The 19,163-nt window shown below is 40.4% G+C and overlaps 1 protein-coding gene across 1 annotated transcript in view; it reads right to left on the bottom strand.

Moving 5' to 3' along the window:
* The window catches only part of syt7b (synaptotagmin VIIb), a 72,191-nt gene extending 71,873 nt beyond the window's left edge, over positions 1 to 318 (bottom strand). Inside the window, exon 1 of the mRNA XM_026997839.2 lies at positions 167 to 318. Within this exon, the coding sequence (XP_026853640.2) occupies positions 167 to 200 (34 nt within the window). The 5' untranslated portion in view covers positions 201 to 318. The remainder of the gene's footprint in view (positions 1 to 166) is intronic.
* Between the last annotated feature and the right edge of the window lie 18,845 nt (positions 319 to 19,163).

The following is a 19,163-nucleotide window of genomic DNA, read 5'->3' as shown; positions in this document are numbered from 1 at the left end:
ACACTAACTAATTATAAGCAAGCAGCCTATGAAGCTGACCTGAGGAAGACACTATTAGAAGCTACGGAGGGTCAACACTGACAGATTGTCTACAACTCAAGGGCGATCTTATAGAAATCAGCGAGAGTACGCTATGAAAGTATGACAATGGAATTTTCTGTCTCACCTTTACCGTCCTCGTCGTCTCTGTTCAGGTGCATGACTGCCTACTTTTGCTCCACCAAAGGATTGTCGTTCTTTTTTGAAGTGCTTGCTCTGAAAAAACTACAATTCAGACTGTTGAGGAGAATGACCACAGACCAGCGCGCGTTTGCCAGCCCGAGCGTCTCCCAGTGCGTTTCACTCGCGCAGGTAGTCAGCTGCGCTCGCTCTCCCGCTCTAGCTCTCTCTCTCTCTCTCTCTCTCTCTCTCTCTCTCTCTCTCTCGCTCTCTCTCTCGCTCTCTCTCTCTCTCTCTCTCGCTCTCTCTCTCTCTCTCTCTCTCTCTCTCTCTCTCTCTCTCTCTCTCTCTCTCTCTCTCTCTCTCTCTCTCTCACGCACACACATCACCCCACACTCTTCTCACGCTCTCCATCCCTCCCTCAGTTTTCTCTCAATCTTCAACATTCAGTTGTGGGAGTTTTGAGGGCGTCTTGCCTCTTGCCCGTAATGCTTGGCAGCTGGAATCATCAGTCCGTGTCACAGCCAGAGCTGAACACTGTCTATGCTCAACTTCTGTAGCATCAGGCGATGTGTTGCTGACTTGTCGATCCACGAGCTTCCCCAAAGCTAGCATTCTTACATCGATATCGTCACTGTAATTCTATAGAATTATCATAATTAGTCGCATCTCTCCCAGCTCCAGAATCTCACCTATCGTAACTGTCACGGCCACTTCATCTGTTTCAGTTTTCTCAGGTTGGGAAACAGCCTGTTTCATTGTTCATTGGCATAATTATGTAACATATGAATCTCAAGTCTCCAGTCTGGTCGCATCTGTCTACAATTGGCTGCAATTTTTAATCGTGTTGTCGATTTTCATGAGCAATTTAGCGTGTCTGTGAAAAGTGCGAGAGAGTGTCAGCAGCAGCTAAAATAACATTAAGATGCCACATGCTCCATCAGTTGGTGCGTGGCAACATACCAGTTCTCGGTTTTCGAGCGCTCAGGAAGATCTATATAGAATAACACACATCTCTACCTCTTACCGTTGTACTGAAATAATTTGGCGGAGCACTGGTCTGTATGTGAGAGTTTTCCCTCTGAAAGTTCCGTAACCTAAAAACTGCAGTTTTACTGGTGTCTGTCTTTTACGATTTTTTGAAAAGGCACGGCTACCGTAGAGACCCCTAGCGGGAGTTCACGTGATGTGCAATAAATAATTAATCAACATATCTGAGATACATTGCATGTCATTTACCGTATTTAGCGACTTACAATAGTTCTAGTTCTCCATGGAATACATCCTACTGTACTAGTGTGCAGGTTTGAAGGTAGACTAAGCTGTACATCAACAGTAGACTAAGATGTACTTCAACGTTTTAAATGTTTTTTGTGTAAAATTTATATATATATATATGAATCTCATGTCATATATGTGTGTGTGCATGTGCGTGTGTATGTGTGAGAGAGAGAGCGAGAGCGAGAGAGAGAGAGAGAGAGAGAGAGAGAGAGAGAGAGAGAGAGAGAGAGAGAGAGAGAGAGAGAGAGAGAGAGAGAGAAAGCGTCAGTGTACTCTGGTGAAATTTGTAGAGGTAGTCAAAATGCAGTGAAGTACACCAGAGAAACAGTGCAAAACCAGAAACACAGAAACAGGATGATGAAGGACTGCTGTCTAAATCATCCAATGTATATATATATATATATATATATATAATATATATATATATATATATATATATATGTGTGTGTGTGTGTGTGTGTGTGTGTGTGTTTGTGTAAAGAAGTAAAGGATTGGAGATTATGCAAGTGCTTTGAAGTGGCTAGGGATCATTCCAGTGCTCTGTGAGTAGCCTTTCGTGTACATTTGTAGGCATAATAGGGTGGGTAGTGGGAATTCATTCCACCATCTAGATGCTGATCCAGAAAAGAGTCTAGATGCAAGGCTTCCCTGTCTCTTGAGGGGTGGTGGTTCAAAACATGCTGTACTCGAGGTACGAAGGGTGCATGATGCGTTGTGGGGTGAGTCAAGGATGAAGCAGGACCAGTTTTGGCTTTGTAGACAAATAGCATGGTTTTAAATCTAATGTAGGTGACAAGCTCTTGCTGGAGTTCAGTTTTAGATGATGGGGAACAATTGCTGGACCAAGCACTGACCATGTGGAGAGCATACAAGGGACAAATGAGGTTCACATCATCTCTTGATATGAATTCTCTTGTATTTGGGATACAAACTGCTGCCATGCTGAGTCAGTGGTGCCAGGACTAGGGAGAGTATGTAAAGGAATGTTGAGATTAACTGTGTTAAAGGCAGCAGAAAGTTCTAAGAGGATGAAGCCTGATACTTTGGCTAATCTTGCATCGTGAAGTTTCTCAGTAACTGCAATGTGGGCAGTTTCTGAAGAGTGTGCAGGTTTGAAGCCTGACTGGTTGAGATCCTGGAGTCCATTCAGGGTGAGAATGCTAACTAATTATAAACAACATGTTCCAGGATTCTAGAAAGAAAGAAAGAAGCAGTACCAGTTGTCGGTAGCTGATGATGTCAACAGTATCAAGTGTGTGTGTGTATGTGTTTTATTAATGGGCGTAACCTTTGCTCTCTTGGAGTTGGATATAAATGTAATAAAGCCTTTTTGATGACAGTGATGACAGTGAGTAGGTCCTGGGAGACAGCACTCAGAATTTTAGAGTTGGGTGAAGGGGGGGGGGGGGTTACAAGAATTTTCAGAACTTCTTCTGGAGGGACAGGAGATAAAGTTGTCAGGGTGTTGGGAGAAGGAGGATAAGGGCTGGAATGTGATGATGAGGAAGAGGGGAAGAATTGGCAGATCTTATTAACTTTTTCCTCAAAGCAAGTGAGAAACTACACTGGGGTTAGGGAAGGTGAGGAAAGAAGAGAAAATAGCATGTAGCCTGTATGCATCTAATGTACATGAATCCTGTTCTTCTTTGCAGGATGACTTTGCAATAGTTGTGCCAGTTGTGTGAACTTCAAGTGGAGGATATGGACCAAGTAGAGATTTGTTTTTTGCTACGATTGTCACCACCTTATCTGAGCTGCTTGTAGTTCACTGTGGTTGCTATGAATTGGCTCACACAGCCAAGTTGTGGAGGGGTGAGCTTTTGATGGCCTAGAGGAGTAGGTTAGTTAGGAATAGGAGTAGTTTTATAAAGAAAGGGAGAAAAAGAACTTATAGGTAGCAGTTTCACGAGGGGGAAAGGTACAGTCCGTGCCTCTCCCCCTCATGAAACTGCTACCTATAAGTTCCAGTCCAGAAACGCTCCTTGGCGGTCCATCTGGGGGTCCATCTGCTCCAAAGGCGCGGCTATGACATCCAGTGGTGACCACCCCTTTGTAGGGACCCAGCCTGAACATACAACATACACAACAATAAGCAGATGCACCTGAACACAAACAAAAAGGCGCTGAGATGCAGCGTCCACTGAAAGGGCAGGCACCGGAGACGTGTCCCTGGCCCTACAGGACACGCAGAGGGGCACATCCGACTATGTCAGACTAAGGCCCACCTGTCACAGCCGCCCAGGGAGAGCCCCCGAGGAAGTCCTCCTCCAGGGCTTTGGGCAGACCCTTCCAGTACTCATGGCCTGCACTCAGGAGTGGGAGAGCACAGGCTACTATATCACTAGCTAGGGATCTAGCCAACTCTAACAGAACACCTATACAGTGGTTCCAGTTGAGCGCTTCAGCTATCTGTTGACCCAGCTCGGTAGCCTTAGCCCCAGGGGGCGTAACCCTCCTTGTCTGGAGCGGCCTCTCTCCTCTCCATCCGGTACGGCTGTGCGCTCCGGTCATGGTCTTCCTCCCAACATCCAGGGATCCAGGCAGCAGCTTGGGATGTCGGCAAGAGTCCCCTGCGCACATCCCCCCAGGGGAGGTCCATTAAGCATCAAGGAATAGGCGTCTAACTCTACACTCTCCTGCAACAGTTTAAATACATACAGACATTAGACACAGAAGCCAGTGCAGGTGTGCGAACATGGGCATGGTCACAAACAAAGAGACAAACTCCTATATCACACAGCAGGCCGTACCACATGACCACTGGGACTGGGAGCAGTCCGTGACAGTTGGCACTTAACCTGGGGGGAGGTCCACTCCAAGCAAAGGGGACAGGCGTAGATGGACTAGGTAAGAGAATAGAAACAATCTACAGAATCTTCAAACTTCATTTATCCGTGAAAGTCCTGTATCTACAGATATTACCTAACCATAGTCGACACTGGACAACTTTCACAATCTCAGAATCACTATACTGCTCACACTACATGACATTTATCTCCTGTGACCTATTGTTGATGTAGAGATGTGTGCACTACAAACAATCACAGACAAGGCTCATGCACGACATGTTCTTTCAACTTGACTGTCATGATTTCCCTCCGATAGCATTGTGGTTCAGCTTGGCTATCTAACATGTATTCCTTTGTGTTTGTTCAGTTCTTGATTTTGCCTTGTTTTATTTCTCCACCCGCCCTTTATTGTCCTCACCCGGTCCTCACTGGCCGTTTTCTGTATTTGAGCCCTGTGTTTTCCTTGTTTTGACACTGGTTATTGTATTATGCCTGTTTGCGACATTCTATATCTCAGTATGCTTCACTTCCGCGTTCTCTATACTACTTTGTTTGCCTATTGTACAGACTTATGTCTAATTGTCTAATTTTATGGTAGACAGTGGAAGGTTCAGCCTTGTAGTTATTTTTCTTACATATCTATGACACTGTGGCTTCCTTTTTCACTTCATAAAGTGTAGTATCTTAATAAGCTAATAATAATAATAATAAAGATTATTAATAATTTTTATGTTCTTAATAATGGATTCTTTTCTTAGCTCACGGTTTGTATGGAATAAAAATAAAATTGTAATCAATTACTTTTAAATGTACAATTTGAAATTGTTCTTTTAATCAGTTTTAATCAAATGCATACTATTTCAGTTATGTATCTACTATTTATGCCATTCATTAGTTACTGACTTTGAGAACAAACTCAGCTAAAAACAATAATAATAACTTACATTAAAACCATATGTGACGGTGGCTGCACAGAGGGAGCAAGAGGCGAGGTTGCTAGAAAGTGCTCTTTATTCTCCATAGGTGAATGCACAAAGGTTTGGCAATGAAAATGAAAATCAAGAATGCTTTGCTTGGTATGGTGTGGTGTGGTTTGGCTTGGCTTGGTCTGGCTTGGTCACTTTTCACGGTAAGCCATTAATGCGCAGTGTCCTCCCTACCAACCTGCGGGTTGAAATAGGTGACGGGAGAGACAAAGTACAGGTGCACCGGGTTAGTAGGCAGGTGATTGGGAATGAGGTAGGCGTTTCCCTTGTATCTCACTGTGAGTGGGCATGGTTCCCCTGCGGAGAGGCTGACCCTTCGTGACACCATAATACCATTTTAATATAAAATCTATAATATAAACTTCTATACCGTATTGAATTCCCACTGAATGTATATTACAAAGAATAAATAAATCAAATAATTGATGGCATAAAAAGCAGCCCACTGGTCTATACATACACATATACAGTTATGTGTAATAATAGCAGTGTGTTTAAAACAACGGAGAAAAAGTTCAATCCTCATAAGAGCTTTTATTTCCATATACACAAAGGCACTGGGAGCACTGCACATTCAATTCCAAATGAAAACATGAACGAAATATCAATTTTTAAACTGAAAATGAAGAAAAAAAGAATAATGGGCTGTTAAAAAAAATAGCAGTGTCTTCATTTTCATTTACAAACTCGAATATTTACCATATAAACTGAAGGTTGTTTACAGATTTAGCTTTTCTATTGATCACTGAACTAATATTTAGTTGTATAACCTTTATTTCTTATAACTGCTTTGCATCTGTGTGGCATGGAGTCAACTAACATCTGACACCTGTGAACAGATATTCCAGCCCAAGCTGACTGGACTACATTCCACAGTTCTTCTGCATTCTTGGGCTGCACATCAAAAACAGCATTTGCACATCAAAAACAACATTTCTCAATTGAGAATTGAGGTCTGGGGATTGGGTTGGCCACTTCGTGACATCAGTTTTTATTAGTCTGGAATCAGGATGTTGCTCGCTTGCTGGTGTCTTTGGGGTCATTGTCCTGCTGAAACATCCATATCAAGGGCATTTCTTCTTCAGCATAAGGCAACATGATCTCTTCCAGCATTTTAATATATTCAAACTGGTCCATGGTGCTTGGTGTGCGATAAATGGGTCCAACTCCAAAGTATGAGAAACATCCCCAAACCATTATGCTTGCACCTCCATGTTTTACAGTTTTCAGTGTACTGTGGCTTGAATTCAGTGTTTATGGGTCGTCTCACAAACTGTCTGTGGCCTTTAGACCCAATAAGAACAATATTGCTCTCATCTGTTCATAGAATGTTGTGCCACTTCTCTTTAGGCCAGTCAGTGTGTTCTTTGGCAAACTGTAGTCTTTTCAACACGTCGTTTTTTCAGAAATGGTACTTTACGAGGGTTTCTTGCAAATAGTTTGGCTTCACGTAAGCGTGTTCTGATTGTTGCAGTACTCACAGGTAACTGAAGATCTTCTTTGATTTCCCTGGAGCTGGTCATTGGATGCTTCTTTGCCATTCTTGTTATTCTATGATCTACGCAGATGGAATTATTGCTTTTCCTACTACATGTTTCGGATTTTGTTTGCCATTTTACAGTATTTGAGATCATTTTAGCTGAGCAGCCAATTATTTTCTGCACTTCTTTATATGTTTTCCCCTCTCCAATCAACTTCTTGATCAAAGTTCTTTCTCCTTCGGTACAATGTCTGGAACGACCGATTTTACTCACTGAGCAAGGGCTAAAACCAGCAGGTACATTTGCTGTCCTCCTTCTTTAAATAAGGGCCATAATTGAGACCTGTTTCTTCATAGAATGAATGACCTAACTAATTGAACTCCACATTACTATTAATTTGAACACACCCCTTTCATTAAATGAGTCAATTACACCCAATTAGCATCATACATGTCACGACTATTGATTCTGTTGCTTGCCCATTACTCGGCTACACCTAGCCATGAATTTTTCCCATGTTGTATTATCTTTTCTACCAAAATCAGTAATTAAATACATTAGTGATGTTAGACTGCTATTATTTTGCACATAACTGTACATAGCATGTGTGCATCTGTATGTAGGTGTATTGGGTTTTAACCTTGAGTTATGTAGCCAGACATCTCAGTAAGATATGATCTAATGATGCTGGCTTCTTGTTCCTGCTGCCAATTCATTCATATCTTCCTCACCCTCTCTCTCTCTCTCTCTCTCTCTCTCTCTCTCTCTCACACTCTCTGCCTCTTCTCACCCCTCACAGTTTTTGGTGTGACTTGCAAGGCTGTGTTACGCATTTGCGAATCTCTCTAATTATGTTTTTCAGCATCATCTCTGTTTGCGTCACAGGTATCACCATCTCATTTGCGACCCTAACCCTGCCTTCCCAGCTCAGAGTTCCTGCACTTAAAAATCACCCAGTTAGTCATTCACATGCAGCACTTCTTCACACAATTTTCTTCATAGTTATTTTATCTCCAGATTATTCTCTCTCTAAATCTTTCTCTGAAACAGTGAAAAATCCATAAACTCACTCTGAGTTTTGATCAGGCTACCTGATCCGCAGCTTTCATCTTGCTTGGGTTTCATGGCTGATCAACCATGAGGGTGTAAGTGATTCATCTGCCTCAGTCTGCCCCAAACACATACTATGCACAGAACTGACCACATATCACATGGCTAAAATAGTGGCGTCCCAACAATCCCCTTGACAACCAGATTATAATCCAGAATGTAATTTGCCTGGTTAAATGAAGCATAAACAAATAAAGAAGATGGAATTTCTAAAGTAGATTTGCATAGATGATTTTAATGTCTTGGCAGAAGCCAAAGCAGCAATTTCTGAAAATATTGAATCATATGGGATCTGGTATGATTTTGGAAGGGTATCTTCTCTCAAGAGACAGGTAAGACATGCCTCAAAACTTTCTTCTGTACTAGAACTCAGATGGTGGAATGAACACTCACTACCTGTCCAAACATTAGAATCTCTTGCTAACATTTAGAAGAACTGCAGAAACACTCAACATAAACATTCGCTATAAATCTGTCAAAGATATAAAACAGCATCAGAAACAATCACAAATAAAACAAGCTTATAATATATTTAACAAGGGCATATGAATTTCTTCAAAAATGTCTTCACAAAGCAAGCTTAGGTAACCTATTTCACATTCAGTTAGGAGTGCTGGCCAGTCAAACTTCCATTTAGCAGCCGAGACATTCAGATAATCTTGATACATGTCAACCTCAAATGAAACAGGACATAATTAAAGTAACTAGTAGACATGCAATAATATTGAGGACAATAACAGAGATGATAAGTAATCCTAATTCCAAAACCTTGTTCCAAAAGGATCCAGTAAATCTTCTCAATGATCCTGGAGCCTGGTCCGATGGATCTGCCTTGTAATGAAGAGAAGACAAATCCTGAATAATGTCCTGAAGGTAACTGCTAGGGTCAACAGCAATACACCCACTTAGGGTGTATTATTGAACAGGTACCACCTTGGGTGGATAGTATAGAGTCTAAAGCCAGGTGGTTTTCCATGATCATCAATTTGTGTGATGACAGACTGAGTGATGTTACAGAGAGTGAATGCTGTATTATTAATCATTTGGTCTACCTGTTTGGGAAGCTATGAATCTGATATAGTGACTGCATAACTTCATAAGAAGGAAATAGAGCTCCTAGCATTCAGGACCATAAAATCTGTTGACATGTCAAGCTTGGACCACTAGCGTCATCAGTGCTATAACTAGCTAATAATTGATTAAGGTCAGTGGGCTTGCCTTTGTCTGTATTTCATTGTGCAATGTTGATATTGGTGCTTGCACTATGTGTACTCCTTATAGAAGGAAATAAATATACAAGGGTGCATCTACTGTTAAATGTAGAGGGTAAATCATGCCATGCCATAGTTCCACATAGCCAAAAATGTTAGGCGGTACAGGAAATTGACAAAATTCACAACATGTAAAGCTGTTTGGAGTAATGAGATATATGACCCATAGGTAGTGAAGTAGTGTTGCATGCATCCTTTCCTATTCCTATTCGTTAATGTCAAGCCTTGTCACGTTATGTCTGGCCTCTATTCTCATGCTTAATGTGACATAACTGAAGCTTGGTAGGTCTGCCTGTTCATCCAGCTGTAAAAAGGTTGTTCCCTTTGTGAAACTGCCTTCTCAGAGATAGCTTAGATGTCTTGTGCACACAACACAATGAGGAAATGGTTAATCATTATTTATACAGCTCATGGAGTTGATTATTTCCACAATTATGGCGTCGTATGCCCTCATCTGACATGTGAGCGCAATCGGCATGAAATAAGTTCAGTACAGCATGTATACGTATGGTGAAGGTCTGGAGGTTTCACATAATTCGTCTCATCCTTGATGGTTATCGTGAGTTTAGCTTGTTGATCTTGTAGTCTTGTCTTTTAGGCATTAGGCTACATTAGGGCATCTGGATCCTCAGCTTCTTGTCTGTAACAGGATATAACAAGCAGTGTATAACAAACAATTTTTTGCCTTTTCCTGTTTTTATTATTTTGTCTCCTGAGCTCTGTTTCACCCACCTGCTTCTGACTGTCTCCAATACTCGGTCCTGGGGCGCTGGTATCAATTTACAGTGAGAAACAGTGTCCATGTTTACTTCACTTCACATTTAAAAGCAGAATCCATAATCAACAGATAAAGACCCAGCTAGGTTCTATAGTCATGTTTCCTCACCATGACCTGCTGACCTGGAATGATCAGATCCTCCTTCAACTGGTGTGGCTTAGGTGTCCTGGATTGTCCATTTTATACACACCATGTGAACTAGAGAGTGAATTTGAGTGGCCAGGTACAGGGCTGAAAATTAAGGGTGGGGGGATGGGAGACAAGACACAAGGCACAAAAGACAAAACAGCAAGACAGGTGGCATGTACTACTCACAAACAAGGGCCCATAGCACATACTACACTATCCAACTAAGCTGAGTGGTAAGCTTCAACGTGAAGAAAACCACTGTGTTCCTGCATCAGACAAGATGTCAGGAACCTACAGTCCTCATGCACAAAGTCCTAGAGGTGGTGCAGGTACCAGCGCTGATTTCAGCTGTTCAAAAGCATCCCATGTGGCATCTGTGTGATGGGGACATGTTGTCCTGGGTTAAGTAGATTGGATAGCGATTGTGAAATAGCAGTGTAGGAAGCAATACAGGAATCAATACAGGGCCTACAGTAGTTGCAGAGACCTAAGAAAACTAGCAATTTGTGAACTGTAGTGGGACGTGACATTGCAACAATAGCAGAGCTTCTAGCAGGCAAAATTCCCCTAGAGCCCGGACTAACCAACTGCCCTAAATACAATATTCCATCACACCCCAGCTTTTAGACAGCTAGCCTTGTGACTTTACTCACCAAAAAATTCAAAAGAGCCTTTAAATATTTTTCCATGCATGTTCTGGTCCTCACCATTTAAAAACACATCATCAGCATACTGGATGATAACAGAGGAATGCAACATATGCTCTGCCTGAGAGAGATACTTCCTGAGTGCGAGGTTGAGGTGTTATGAAAACCTTGCAGTAATCTCAACCAAGAGTCCACTGATACTGCACTGCACATCACCCACAGTGAATGCAATCCAGGGCTGGCTTTCAGGGGCTAGACCCAAAACCATTATCCATGTCAACCACAGAAAAGCAGCTGCGAGTAGCAGGGTTCTACAGAAAGCTTTTACTCCTTAAAACTTTACATATTGATTACATTTATATATATATATATATATATATATATATATATATATATATATATATATATATATATATATATATATATATATATATATATATTTATTTATTTATTTTGATTTTTTTTCAGCTTGAGAGTTCTGCATAGTATCAGTAGCTGTTCCCAGGAGTGCACTCTTTTGGACCGAGATCTCAGAAGTTGTTCCTGAGATTTTTAGAGGCATTCTCCCAGTTTGGGGGTACAGCCCCTAGTGCTATGATTACCACAAAAACCACAGTTGCCTTCACTCTCCACTTCTGCTGCAGAGGAGTTACCCGTGCCTCACCACAAACATTCCAATGCATGAATGTCCTATATGTTTATGCAGATGACAAATAACTAGACTTGATTTGATTCCTAGAATGGCGAACCGAAGTAATATAAGTAATCCCATAAGTAATTCATTACCTAAGGTGCACCGCCATCCTGGCAAAGAAATCAACACACAAGAGTATTACTCTTCCTTGCATTTCTACCAATCATTGCTCACTGTATTAGTAAATCATGTCTCAGTTGGTTAGAACAGGAAATCTCTGATTGACTGGAATTTTGACACAAACCTTTCGTAAGCACTTATAAAGACCTTATAGGTAAGTATGTCCATTCAGTGGCCATCTTGGCTTTGTGTCCGGGCAGTTATTTCAAATCAAACCAGTCTCCTAAATCTCCTAAAGGGGAGAAATCTATATACTCAAAACTGGTTGCTGAAAAATTGTTTCAAACATATTTCAAATTACTGGTACAAGCTAACAATTATGGCACAAAAATGGGCTCTTTTGTTCTAATAACACAAAAAGGTTTATTTTTCAGGATGTTCCGGCTTCTACGCAATTGCAGACAACAAGTCAAACATTTGACAACCCCAAACTTAAAATATGAAAGGTCTAGCTTATTTACAATTACTCTTTTAGTAACCAGGCGATTTCTTTTTATTGGAGACAGGACTTGCCGTAATACATGCTAAGCGTTATGAGCTTTCCCATCTATTTTTTACTCAGTTTAGTGTCTCATATAGACTGTCTCTGTAACATATGAGTTTGGAATGTGGAGAGTGCTGTTCAGTTTTCCAAGTTACATGCATTGCTGAATATGTTTGCATTCACACTTGATGAATATTCGGACAAAATGATGGACTACTCGGGTCAAAATCTCTTGTTGCATATGTTCTCTTAAATTAAAATAGCAAAAAAGAAGGAACAAATGCGAGTATTTTGCTAGTATTTTGTTCGCACTGTAAAAACCTGAGTAGCAAGTATGTCATTAAAATGTCATTAAAAGCAACCATCAGACTCAACTTGTCAATATTCTGTTTGGCGACTTGTCAACCAAAAGTCAACTGGCCAAAGTGGGCTGTTATATGAAGTGTGTTTTAACAAGAATGCCTCCTAATAGCCAGTCTAGAATAATCTTAATATCCTGTAATGACTCCCTGTTGGTTGGATATTGCTTTGTATGTTAAGGAGGGTGACCTGTAAGACCCACAGGTTACGTGTTTAGAAGACCTCAGTCATCCTTATCTGCACACCAGATTATGTGATCAGTGAGATCAAATAGTTTCAGAAAGGCAATGCTCCACACACAGGAAACAGCAATAACTGACAGTGAACAATTCAGAGACCTCAAAAAGTCAATTTCAATTATTCCAAATTTGCCCAGAGAAAACTCCCATGAAATAATTTTAGTCAAATATGAGCTGGCTCAACCTGAGTGATAAAAACAATTACTCCTTTAAGACCACATTTCATCTGATAAAGTAGTGATTTAAGATGCTGTATCAGTCAGTAAAGAAACATCCCATTCCCCTGTTTGAGCAATAACAAAGAGACAGCTTTCTACACATTTAGTGAAACAAAAATGGGCAGAAGCAGCAGGGCAAACTAGTATAACTGATTATCCATCAGAGTTAGCAGATGCATTTGTGCTCACACCATTTTAGGTGCTTGGACATCAGTGACGTCTGATTCACTGTCCTCATAGGTTCCCATTATCACAGGGTTATGACTCACAGTTGGCATATATAGCAGCCAAGTTTGGAAACAGTCCAGTTTGGGCCACAGGGTTCACATCAGAGTAACATGGCTGTCTTAAAGGAGGGGCTGCAGGTGTCCTTAATGCGGTTCCTGTCTTGCTAACAGTTAGCGAGTTTCTGTTCAGAGTCATTTAATCACCTCTAAAGCCTCTCATGTGTTTTCTTAGCATTTGAAGCAGATGTTCTATGCTTTTTACACTCTTCAATTAGTCTAGCAACTTGCATGACTAGTCCAGCAATTTGCTCCACCTGTTGTAAGGATCTGAACATCCAATACAGTTTAATAGCAAGTAAGCATTCTTCAAAATCATCATTTTTGCTAGCACATCCCAAAACCTTTTTACACTCATCTAGGGTCCATGTGCTATCAGTGGGAAAAAAAAAAAACCTTTGTGGAAGAAATGCTGAGTTTTCCACACACTTTTTCACAGCTTTATCTATTATCTCCTTGAATTGCATGGGCACCTCAATCACTCCCTTAACGAAAGTGCTGTTTTTTCAATTAGAACTTTTCCAGGAATCTTTCCCTAAATTCACTCGAACTTCCACATCAGTAGTCATGGTTAGATAACAGGATAACAAACAGCTTTAGCAACAAATTCACATAGCAGCTTTCTTCTCTCAATACCCAAGAGTATATCCTTCATACTGACCCTGTCTTTTTTGTCTTAGAAGAACCCAAACTCAGTCAATATTTCTCTTGGTTTAGAATAATGGTGTTACTCACCAAAGAGTTGTCAGTGTGTCATCTGGGGCATGGCACCAAATTGTTAAAAGTTCTGGCAAAGAAGAGATTGTATTTACCATATGATTCACAATGTTTGTATGTGTGCATAAAGTAACTTCAGTTTGTTAGCCTGAAGGTGGTAGCCAGTCTACATCTACACAGGAGAAAGGTCAGGCATAATGAGAGAGGGAGAGAGAGAGGAGGCGAGATGGGAGGGATAGATAGGGAGAGGCATGGATCAGGCCTCAGAGGTCTTACCTGCTTTTACAGAGACACAGCGTATCATACCAAGACACAGAGACAGTCAGAAGAATTGCAGAAGCAATTAACATAAACCTTAGGTGTAAATCTGTTAAACATAATGTAAAACAGAATCAGAAGCAATCATAAATGAAACACGCATGTTATGTATATTGGAGGATGAAGACTAAAGAACCACTTCAGTGCACCTAAATAATCATCATTCCTGTACTTTCTTTGTGTTTTCCCTCTGACAGGGTTTTAACTTAATGATAACCATAAATTCAGGCTTAGTACAGAAGTATTCCTTCCATGGAGACAGCTAAACACTATTGTAACTTGCTCTGCACAACTGCTAAATGCTGGAAATGTAAACATACATGAATTGCCATATTAGTCTTGCTACCAATCTGATCAAGGTATTCAGGTGGAAATCAGGGACACTAGTGATAAATGAATATTGAAAGATTGATCGGCAAAGCAATTAATTTCTGATTTCTTTCATTGTGCTAGGAATATATAGAACAAAACTGAAAGTTTTCCTGTAATATAGTAACTCTTAATGCTTTTGAATAACCCTGACATCTGTGCGTTTGAGATGTCACAAATGAAGTACATCATTCTGAGTATTATTATGTAGAAGCATAGATGTAAAAATTTATTTTTACATGCATATACTACATGAAAAAGTTCATTCTCTATTTCCCCCCTGCCCCCAGCCCCATTTCAACAACAAAGCTGCAAATATAGAAAACCTATCAAGGCTCTAGTCCAGACTCTGTCTATTGCCTGTATCTCAGTTTCAAAGCAGCTACTCTGGCAGAAGATGAAAGATTGGCCTTATTATGAGCAGAAAACAGAATAGTAAAATCAGAGGAAGACTATAGTGGGTAGCTGTGCCCCCCCACACACACACACACTCATACATACACACAGGGAAGGCAGAACACACACACAAGCTCTGTTGGTAGAGGTTGTCTCTCTGGCGCGCTTCATGGTCTCAGTCCTCAGTCGATGCAAGCCCACCACTCCAGTTGCATGGAACAGAGCCCCCGGACACGTCTGTGACACCTCTGTGACACGCAGCCAGATCTTTAACATCGCAGGTCAAAATGTGATCTATTTTCAGGGACATGAAAACACACAAAATCAATCCCAGTGCCCAGAGGGAGAATGGAGGACAAAACTGGGTAGGTAAGCTTGGAAAAGAGAGGAGGAGAGAAGAAATAAAAGAGAGCTGAAAGAGAGGGAGAAAGAGGTGGGGGGAGAGGCAAAATGTGTGGATGAATAACAAATGCAAAGCAAATTAGATCAGCCACAAAACACGTTCCTCTTCAGTGTATTTCCTACATATGCTAATATTTCCATAATACACTCATGTGTGCCATTCTAAGGTCATGGGCTTTAGCCATTTTCTTGGAATGAAGGATTCATGAACTCTACTTTCCCCACGCACTTTTTATACAAACATTTATTTATTACACATTGTAGGTGTACAGTTAAAGACTGTAGCTCATCTGTTGCCTAGTACATGCCAGCCGTCTTCCAACTGTTCATCAGTGGTTGATTCTGCCCTTTTTGGTTGGATATTTTTGGATGACAGACCACTATCATCATACCAGCGATGACAGTGTGAAAGATGTAAAAATACAATAATACACCCACGACCACAACAGCATCAGAATCAGTGTCACTGCTGTGTTTAGAATGGTTCACCATTTAATTTATACTCAGTCAGTAGTGATCCCATGGTCCAAAGGTGACCCTTGATGAATGAGTGTGGCTGACAAGCTGTGCATGACATCAGATGGCTTACAGTATTTAACCTGACACCTATAAAATAAATAAAGTGGGCAATGACTGTAGGTGTACGATTGGTGAATATGTAAGTGGCTATTATATTCAAACAAATCATTATTTGTGATATTCAACCCTACATGATGCTAATATTATTAACAGTTAAGAGGTATCTAAAGAGATTAGAAAGTGCTAGAGCAAATTTCTTTCCTTTTTTTTCTATGAACCTCCGAAGAGTGTTTTATTGTTTCCTATTTGGCAAAAACATTTGTTATATAAACTCATTAAAATGGGAGTAGGAGGGAAACAAGAGTGATTGAACTTGTATATTTTCTCCTCAGCCTTGGCTTGGTGTGACAGGACTGTGGATATTCAATATCACTATCAACAAACTGGCTGAAAGGATGGGCAGGCTTCTCTGAGTAGTCCCACAGATGACCTGGTTCACCATTGTATAGCACTTCCGAGCGTCAGGAATGCTCTCGCCCTGCAGAATGTGCTGGAAGCAAATCAACATACCAAAGAGTGAAACATTCAGACCAATCCACTTTTACAAAAACCTGATTACTATAAGTGCTATTCACACACAAACCAAAAAAAAAACATTTTTGAATTACCTAAATTTACAGGCGAAGACAAATTGCCCAACATTCAGAGAGTGAATAATACGTTGACTACACAGCCAGCAAAACACAAAAAAACCCTGAGCAAACAAGGAGACTATTCATCAAACAAAACCTGTGTGTTTGGGGGGTGGCGGGGGGGGGGCTGATGTGATTTTCACTTTCCGGTCGTGGTTTATAATCTTCGTACCAGTATTGAGCATGAATACCAGAATGGAGAGAAAGAGAGAAGAAAGAGAGTCAGAGACAGAGAAAAAAGAGAGGAAGAGACCAAGAAAACAAAAGACAAAGCGAGAGACAGAGAAAAAAGGAAACAGAGACAAAGCGAGACAGAGACAGAGAGAAAGCCAGACAGAGATAAGGGGCTGCGTGCTGGCGTGCAGTGCACCGTGATGGACGGAGCTCTGATCCTTGTGTGCTGAACAGCAGCTCAGAGCCACATCCAGGGCTTCCCCTGCAGACACAGCCACCCACCCACAAGTAGTGCAGCCCTCCAGCTGGCCTGATTCATTTGGTCACTTAGTGGAATGTCTTCCAGGCCCTGAAATTCACCATTATGCCTTTTACATTCCTTTCTCATGACCCCTCTTCGCTTATCTATCTTAAATCGATCTTTCTTTATCACTGATATGGTCATCATCTGCAGTTTCTTTCCCTTTTTTGATCTCTTTCATTTTCGTCTTAGATTTTAAACAGAATATCTTTTGGTTTTGGCTTGCATGTGCAAAATAAGACAAATTTAACAAACAAATTTCTAATACACTGCACAATGTCACCATCACAATTGTACATCAATGAGAGTAATGGCTATCTTTTAATATTTATGCATCAATAAATGACCAATTGATTGGCCACAACTTACAAATTTTACATGATTGCTTTAGGCCCTTACAAAACACTGTTGATAGTTTTTACAACACAGAACCGCACACGTAGCTCAATAAAGGGCAATTTATTATGAAGCTCCTTGATTTTTAATAGGTTGTTTTGTCCAATGATGTAACGCTCTCCATTGGGGATAACATCAAGGTGGGTGACCGCTATATGTTTGTATCAAATGAGTCTCATTTTTTCTAATAGCTTTGCAGGATGTGAAATTAACTTGCCTTTTATCTCTGTTTTAATTTCTCAGTGTATTAAATGTGAGCTTATAATTGGGGTCTTTTTTCTTTTTCGTTTACTTTAAATTAAAATAATTTCCATTTACATGCATTAACTACTAACTCCACAGATATCAAATCTTACTAAATCTAAGTATGCAAATGAGCACTCAGGGCCAGTAAAATTGGTGCTGAAATTATTTTGTTGTTTGGTCAAGAATAAATAACTTTGTATGAGTGTGTATGTCTGTGTGAGTGTTTGTTTTGGTGTGTGTGTGTAATGAGTAAGGAGGAATGGAGAAGAGGTAAAAAGCACAGCAACAGGTCTGTCAGCATATTTATTTTTATACTGAGATCTAAAAAGAAGATTATACACAATCACACACACACACACACACACACACACACACACACACAGACAGACTGAGAGACAGACAGACAGACCGAGAGACAGACAGACAGACAGACAGACAGATAGACAGATAGATAGATAGATAGATAGATAGATAGATAGATAGATAGATAGATAGATAGATAGATAGATAGATAGATAGATAGATAGATAGATATCAAGGGCTGAGATATCCTGTCTGACATATCCATTTTCCTCATACATACTGAACAGAAAAAAGGTTTATACCAAAACCGATTAACTGATTATCATGTAAAAACGAAAAGACACACACACAAAAAAACAAACAAACAAACAAAAAAACCCAGCAGAAACTCTCTTTCAGGTCCCTGGACTCCTTGCTCTTCACACTGGCCTCTAACTCTACACATTAGGTAAAGGACAGGCCTATAGAGATGAAAAGGAAACCACTACACTGTGGAGGGCTGGGCCGTCCCAGGGCTAGGATGCAGGGCTACAGCTGCAGAATGAGAAAACTGCACTTTTTCCGGCTGAATGGAAAAACGGTTAGATTGAATGAAACAGCGGTGAAGGTAAAATATAATATTCAAAATTGTTAATATCATCATGAACTGCTTACCTACTGATCAATGTGCTGCAAACAATAAATATTTAAATATGAAAACCCCAGCATCTATTTCTGTTTAAAATGTATTAATGCAAATTGTATTTTAATAATATTTAAAATTATTTCTGTATGTAGAATGCAGAATTTGAAAGTTAAGAGAAGTGACATACACACATATTAGCATTAATTTGATCAGCTAGTTTCTGTTGACATATGGATCTTAGTTTTCATCATATATTAATGGGCTTCTTGACTCATTAATGTATGAGTTGAAATTTATTGGGATTGTCGTCAAAAGATTTTAATGAAAAATCTTTTCTCTGGCACAGAGGATAACTGCAGTGTACTGTATCGCATACAAGTGTCAAACTGACCTTGACATTTAACAGTTCACTAATGAATGTACATAATTGTACAGTTGATGTTTGACTGGACATGTATTTAAACCACCTAGCTGCCTAAAACTCACCATGTTCTGCCCTTGACCAAGTCTAGAACCAAAAGAGCTGGTCTGACACACACACACACACACACACACACACACACACACACACACACACACACACACACACAGAGTTAGCCTTTCTCCATTTAAAAATGCTGGTCCCAGTTTTGTAGTCCAGTTTTAGGAGACCAGATCCTCTGATGCACCATGCAC

The sequence above is a fragment of the Electrophorus electricus genome, chromosome 1, assembly GCF_013358815.1.
Source record: "Electrophorus electricus isolate fEleEle1 chromosome 1, fEleEle1.pri, whole genome shotgun sequence".
NCBI classification, from domain to species: domain Eukaryota; kingdom Metazoa; phylum Chordata; class Actinopteri; order Gymnotiformes; family Gymnotidae; genus Electrophorus; species Electrophorus electricus.
The sequence above is the reverse complement of the archived record's forward strand: the minus strand, read 5'-3'. Positions and strand labels throughout refer to the sequence as shown.